This window comes from Camarhynchus parvulus, chromosome 6 (genome assembly GCF_901933205.1).
Source record: "Camarhynchus parvulus chromosome 6, STF_HiC, whole genome shotgun sequence".
NCBI lineage: Eukaryota > Metazoa > Chordata > Aves > Passeriformes > Thraupidae > Camarhynchus > Camarhynchus parvulus.
Window position 1 is genome coordinate 688,975 of NC_044576.1, and position 6,667 is coordinate 695,641.

Consider the following 6,667-nt stretch of genomic DNA (forward strand, 5'->3'; position numbering starts at 1 on the left):
GCGGCAATCCTGAGTCCAGGCCCTGCTTTTGCCGGAAAATTCCTTCGTGGTCTGCCACCCCCGAGGCTGGAGGGTGTTTTGCTGGGAGGGAGTTTTGGCACCTCTGAGGAGCAGGGCGGGGGCACAGGAGTGTGGGAGCAGCTCTGCCAGCTCACAGCACACAGCAGTGTGTGCAGCAGCTATTTTTATCCATTTTTATCCACAGGGCCAGCAGCTATATTTATCCAGAATGCCACAGGAGCTGAAAGTCTTCGGGTCAACTTCTGTGCTGCAGAAGAACACGATCGGGATGTCCTTTATAAATAAATGGAACTGCCCACCTCCTCCACCCCCTACTCCCCTTCTTCTGGGCCCTTTGCCACCTCCTCAGCCCTTCCCTCTTTATGGCCCACTCTCTCCACCGTGCTGATGTCCCTGCCCATGGTGGGGAGGTCAGAACCAGATGGACTCTAAGGTCTCATCCTACCCAAGCCTTTCACAGATTTTGTGATCTTCTCTCTTGCACAGCCATCTCTGGGCTCCCTTTCCTGCTCCACTCAGAGCAGATACATGTTTTCTGTGTTTAAGTTGAACATCAGGAGGAATTTCCTTACAGAAAGGGTGATTAGACATTGGAATGAAGTGCTCAGAGAAGTGGTGGATTCACCATTCTTGGAAGTGTTTAAGGAGAGACTGAGTGCCGTGGTCTGGTCGACATGGTGCTGGTTTGCTCATAGGTTGGATTTTATTATCTCAGAGATATTTTCCTAATTGTTTCTGTAATTATGTAATCTTGATTTCCCTCTCCAAAAGCTTGTTTCTTCGGCTGGAGTGGGCCATTCTCCATCCCCCAGCCTTGTGAAGTTCAGCGCAAAGCCCTCAGTGTGTAAAACCCTGGGTCCCTTCTCACAGGGGGTGGAGGCGGGAGGGCTTAGGGCGGGTGAAGCGCTCTGCGCTCGGGATGTGCTGCTCGCCTGGCAGGAGCCATTCCCTGCCCGCGGCTCCCCTGCCTGCCGGGCTCAGCAAGCCCCGGGCTCAGGGCACTGCCAGCCCTAGGGGCCAGGCTCTGCTAGCCCCGGGCTCAGGGCTCAGCAAGCGCCGGGTGCCGGGCCCTGCCAGCCCCAGGGGCGGGCCCCGCCAGCTCCGGGCTCAGGGCCCCGGAAGCCCCGGCCTCAGCGGGTGCCGTGACAACCCCGGGTGCCGTGCTCAGCAAGCCCCGGGGGCCTGAGGCCGGGCCCCGCAAGCTTCGGGTGCCGGGCCCTGCAGCTCCGGCCTCAGGGCCCCGCAAGCCCCGGGGGCTGGGCCCCGCAAGCCTCAGGGCTCAGGGCTCTGCCAGCCCCAAGTGCCAGGCTCAGCAAGCCTCAGGCTCAGCGCTCAGCCAACCCCGGGTGCCGGGCTCAGGGCTCTGCCAACTCCCCGGCCTCAGCAAGCCCCGGGTGCCGGGCTCAGGGCTCTGCTAGCCCCGGCTGCCGGCCTCAGGGCTCAGGCCGTCCCCCGTTCTCCAAGCTCCGGTTGCCCGGCTCAGGGCTCCGCCAGCTCCCCGGCTCAGCGCCCAGCAGCCCGGCTCCGCCCGCGGCCCCGCCCGGAGATGCCGAGCGCGCCCCGGCCCGGCCCCCGCGCCTGCCCCGCCGAGCCGCGCTGGCCATGGGCTCTCGCCTGTCCCTGGACGAGTCCGTGCGGGTCGTGGTGGTCGGGGGCGGCTTCGGAGGGACGGCGGCCGCCAGCCTGCTCAAGTCCTGGGCCGTCCCCTTCGTGCTGGTGGACGTGAGAGATGCTTTCCATCACAACGTGGCCGCGCTCCGGGCCGCCGTGGAGAGCGGTAAGGGCTCGGGCAGCCCCCCTGTCCCACCGGCACCTGAGCAGGGACGCGGGGAGCGGCAGGGAACGCGGGCTCGCACTGCCTCCTCCGCCCTGCGGTGGTGAAAGACTTGATGTTTTCCGTCTGGAAAACAAATACTTGGCACCGGGAGGACCCACAGCCCGTCTGTGGTTAAGCTAATTGCACATCAGCTGGGGAAACTGAGTAAAAACTGCTCAGACCATCTCTCCTCCTCCCTGCCCTTCCCCTCCCCATCCCCCTTTGTTTTATTTTTTATTTCAAGAGTTTAGAAGGTGACTAAGCTAAAAGCAAGAGCTGCTGGAAGGGGTGAGTCAATCACTTTCTGTCCCTGGCCCTTGAAATGAGCTCTGGATGATAAAACCCTGCAGAGAGCTGCTCAGGCCTGTCTGGGCCCTCACTTGGAGGCTGGGCCAACCCCATCAGTCCAGTCACTGGGGAATTCAGGGATAAAGTACCACGTTGAAGGCTGGGAACAAGCATCAAAAGGACAGCAAAAGTTTGGTCTGAGAGGCAGATTGCATGAAAAAAGCCTCTGACACCAAGCCAGAAACTGCCAGGACCACAGAAACAGTAATTGGTAAACCAGTACAGGAGATACGAGGAGCAGAGACAAAGCAATCTAGCCAAGAGTATCATCTGATCTGAGACAAACATCCTGAAGCTCCTTGCTGGGCAGAGATAACACCCAGCAAAAGCTCAGCCCACAGTCCCAGATGCTTGCCATGCTTTTGTCTGAGCAAGGACAGCATGAGGGAAGAAGAGAAGAGGGGGTGGTTAGCCTCCAGAGAAGGAGAGCTCTCCCATTGTCCCCTCTTCCCACAGGATTTGCCAAGAAGACTTTCATCTCCTACTCGGTCACCTTTGGGGACAGCTTCCGACAAGGCAAGGTGGTGGCCATAGACCCTGGGAGGCAACAAGTGGTGCTCAGTGATGGTGAGGTGGGTGTTGCAATGCCCTGGCTGCCTTATGGGATCACCTGCTAGTGCAGGCAGCCAGCCTTCAGCAGGGTGTGTCCCATCCTCCTGAAGAACTTGGCATCTTTTCCTGCACAGCCCCATCCCTTCCAGCCGAGCTGAGTGGCCTTCAGCTGTGCTGGGATGTGGGTGTGCAGTAAATACCCAACTCCTTCTCCTGCTCAGCTGAGCTTTTATTATTAGAGCTGGATTTAGAGCTCAACAATTAAACCTGGGGCTCAGATCCCTATTTAACTGCAGGAAGAGCCAAGAGCAGCAGCATCAATCACTCTTTTCAGCCAGAACATCTCACCTCTGTTCAGGAGAGAGTGAAGGAGAGAAGTTAGTCTCTGGAACCAGCTGTGAGTGTCCAGCATAAATATCAGGTTATTCCTGGTAAATTTAGGGTAATTTCTTTAAAGCTCTCAACTCATCTGAATGGTGCTTAGCTCAGACCTTGAGGAACAGTTACTTGGTGTGACCTGGCCTGGGTCTCTTCCTAAAGTCACTTCCTGACAGTGACAAGTATCTTCCTGGTTACCAGCAAGGGATGGAGATGAGGGAATGAGTGACCAATACCTAGCAGCTAACCACTGCGTTCTAGGCTCTGCTTTTAAGAGGTCTAATATCCCATTCTACCTTCTGCCCTCCCAGGAGCTTCACTACTCCCATCTCATTCTTGCAACAGGCAGTGATGGGCCATTCCCTGGGAAGTTCAACCAAGTCATTGACATGGAGAGTGCCATCCAGACCTATGAAGACATGGTTAAAGAGGTGAGGAATCCACTCTTAGGAAATGCTGCCTGCCTTTGTTCAGCCTCCCTGTCCCAGATACCACTGTGGCTGTCTGGAGCCAGCTGTGTCTAAGAGAAAGGGACACAGCGAGCAGCCAGGACAAGGAGCTCATCATGGCTTCTCCAGCACAAGGGGAAACCTGAAAAGGGTAGGCAGGAAGAATGCACAGGGCATTCCTTTGTTGTTGCCTCTTAATGAGCTAACAGGTTGCTGTTGGGCCTGTGCTGTGTCCCAGAATGTTCATGGTGTGACTGAAGGTGTCTGGCTTCCTGCCCTTTGCAGTTCTCTTGTAACACAATTTTTCTCTTGAAGATTGAGAAATCTCAGCGCATCCTGGTAGTGGGAGGTGGTGCTGCTGGAGTGGAGATGGCTGCCGAGATCAAAACGGAGTACCCAGACAAAGAGGTGGGAACATCTCCATCACAATTAACTGCATCCTGGTTCTGCTACTGTTCCATGGTGCTGCTGCTGGAGGCACCTGAGATGACTGCACACCTGGTTGCTGAGCCTGTAGCCAGCCACCAGCAAGGACTGTGGCACTAGGTGCCCCTTCCTGCCTTGTTCTTGCAGGAATCAGTTAGGGTGGAGGGAGGCGAGCTGTAGCTGCTCCCACCTTGCACACAGTGAGTCCTGTTCTGTTCCTGTGTCCCCATTTGCTGTTTTGTCCCCAACAGGTCACTCTCATTCACTCAAAAACTGCACTGGCTGACGTGGAGCTGCTGCCCAGTGTCCGTCAGGTGGTGAAAGAGATTCTCCTCAGGAAAGGAGTCCGGCTGCTGTTAGGTATGTCCTTAAATGATGCCTCTGAACACCTAAAAGCTGCTCTTCCTTTAGCCAAAGCATCTCCTGATGTCCTCTTTCTGACTTTTTTGGTTACACATGGCTCCCCTGACTTCCTGTTCCTCTGGGTTAGCTGGAAACCACAGCCTGGCAAAGGTTTGTGACCCAGGGCTCTCTGTTGCAACAGGTGAAAAGGTCAGTGACATAGAAAACCTCAGGCCAAACCAGTTCCAGAAGGACATGGTAGTGAGGACAGAGAGGGGCACTGAAGTGGTTGTTGACATGGTGGTGCTGTGCACGGGGATAAAGATTAACTCTTCTGCATATGCTGCTGCATTTGGTAAGTGAAAAACCCAAGCCATGGGGTGGGAAGAAGCAGCAGTTCTTCAGTGTGTGGTGCCTGAGGGGTGTGAGGTGGGGAATGGACTGTGTACAAACTGCAGGGGTGATTCTACCCAAATATCAAAGGGTGATGCATTGCATGAGACTGCAGTGATTAACTACAGCAAAGCAAAAAGACACATAGAAAAGAGGGTGAAAAACAACCCCTCACTTTGTGTCAATTACATCTGCAGCATTTTGGGGTCTCAGGCCACAACAAGCAACACAAAGCTGCTTCTAAAAACCTGCTGTTTGGCAAAACAGGTGACAAAATGGCAAGTAATGGTGCTTTGAAAGTTAACAAGCATCTCCAGGTGGAAGGCTACGAGAACATCTATGCCATTGGGGACTGTGCAGATCTCAAAGAGCCCAAGATGGCCTACCATGCTGGGCTCCATGCCAACATTGTGGTGACAAATATCATCAACAGCCTGACACAGAAGCCTCTCAAAACCTATGAGCCAGGTAAGGGCAGGAAGGTCAGCTGCAAAGAACAGCTGTCTCAACTCTCATGAGACTCTGAACTCATTGAATTCATTCTGAAGGAACTCAAAACTGGGGTAATATCAGCTTGTAGCTCAGCTTCACATTAGTCCTTGCCAAAGACACAGTGTAGATATTAATTACCTGTGTCACTCTGCCACACAATGTGTTATTTCTTCACTAATGTCTTGATAAATCTACTGGTGGGAGTCTGCTATTCATGAAACTTATTATCTTTTCTTAAAATTGCTCACTGTCCAATTAAGTCTTGGGAGTAAGATGACTTCTCTTTTCCTTCTCTCTCCCCTTAAACTACAACAAACACACACTAAACAATCCTGTCTCAAAAATCTAGCTGGGTCTTCTTCTTCATGAACTTACCAGAACTGTGCTGAATGCTGTTCCACATGGATGCAGGGGAGCTGGACAACAGTTGCTTCACTTACACCTCTACATCTCCTTTGCAGGGTCACTAACATTCCTGCTTTTCATGGGCAGGAATGATGGTGTGGGCTAGGTGAATGTCTTGATAAATCTACTGGTGGGAGTCTGCTAGTCATTAAACTTATTTTCTTTTCTTAAAATTACTCGCTGTCCAATTAAATCTTGGGAGTAAGATGACTTCCCTTTTCTATCTTTCTCCCCTTAAACTATAACAAACATAAACTGAACAATCTGGTCTCAAAAATCTAGCTGGGTAATGGGCACTGATGTAAACTTACCAGAACTATGCTGAATGCTGTTCCATGTGGATACAGGGGAGTTGTTTTACACCTCTACATGTCCTTTGCAGGGTCACTAACATTCCTGCTGTCCATGGGCAGGGATGATGGTGTGGGCCAGGTGAATGGTTACTATGTGGGACGTCTCCTGGTGACCATTGCCAAGAGCCGGGATCTGTTTGTCTCCAAGAGCTGGAAGAACATGGGGCAGACAATGCCCTCCTGAGAGGGCACCAGGAAACAATCCAGCAAGCAGAACAGCAGCTGGAACAGGCTGAGGGTGCACTTCTATTGCTTGGACTGACTGGTATTGTCCTCTGCAGCACCTCCTCAGGCCGCCTGTCACTGTGACACATAAAAGGGGTGCCTGCCTTGCTGTGAAGGGGAAGGAGGCACTTCCCAAATGAGCTGCACAGAAGTTCCCATGATAAAAACCAGGGGAGAAATGTTTCTTTTACTCCCCCTGCTGAGAGAGCTCTGGGCAATAAGCTTGGCTTACCTTGATTTGTAACAATAAACACTGTGCTTTTCAGAATCTCTGTGGTTTGTTTGTTATGTAGGTTGTGTTTTTTTTCCTGGCTTTCTCTATTCTTGCTCTTCTAAGAAGGACCTGATTCTTACAGATCTGGCATCTGCTCTGCAGCTTGCAGGGAGAATGGCTCACAGTGCTGCCAGGGTAATGCCTGCCTAAAACCTGGAAGGGGATATGGTAAGCCTGGAATTCAACAGAATAT

At 52.9% G+C, this 6,667-nt stretch overlaps 1 protein-coding gene across 1 annotated transcript; it reads left to right on the forward strand.

The window, feature by feature from the left end:
• The first annotated feature begins 1,618 nt into the window (after positions 1–1,618).
• On the forward strand, positions 1,619–6,468 carry AIFM2 (apoptosis inducing factor mitochondria associated 2). Its single transcript, XM_030951342.1, has 8 exons — positions 1,619–1,798; positions 2,642–2,757; positions 3,427–3,546; positions 3,880–3,972; positions 4,242–4,350; positions 4,535–4,687; positions 4,993–5,193; positions 6,005–6,468. Exons 1-8 carry the CDS (start codon positions 1,624–1,626, stop codon positions 6,157–6,159), a joined length of 1,122 nt encoding a protein of 373 aa, XP_030807202.1. The 5' UTR covers positions 1,619–1,623; the 3' UTR covers positions 6,160–6,468.
• Positions 6,469–6,667: the final 199 nt, after the last annotated feature.

Coding starts and splice junctions, on each gene's coding strand:
- AIFM2 (XM_030951342.1), top strand. CDS start 1,624: ATGGGCTCTCGCCTGTCCCTGGACGAGTCCGTGCGGGTCGTGGTGGTC. Junction 3,547..3,879: donor ATGAAGACATGGTTAAAGAG/GTGAGGAATCCA, acceptor TTTCTCTTGAAG/ATTGAGAAATCTCAGCGCAT. Junction 5,194..6,004: donor TCTCAAAACCTATGAGCCAG/GTAAGGGCAGGA, acceptor TGTCCTTTGCAG/GGTCACTAACATTCCTGCTG.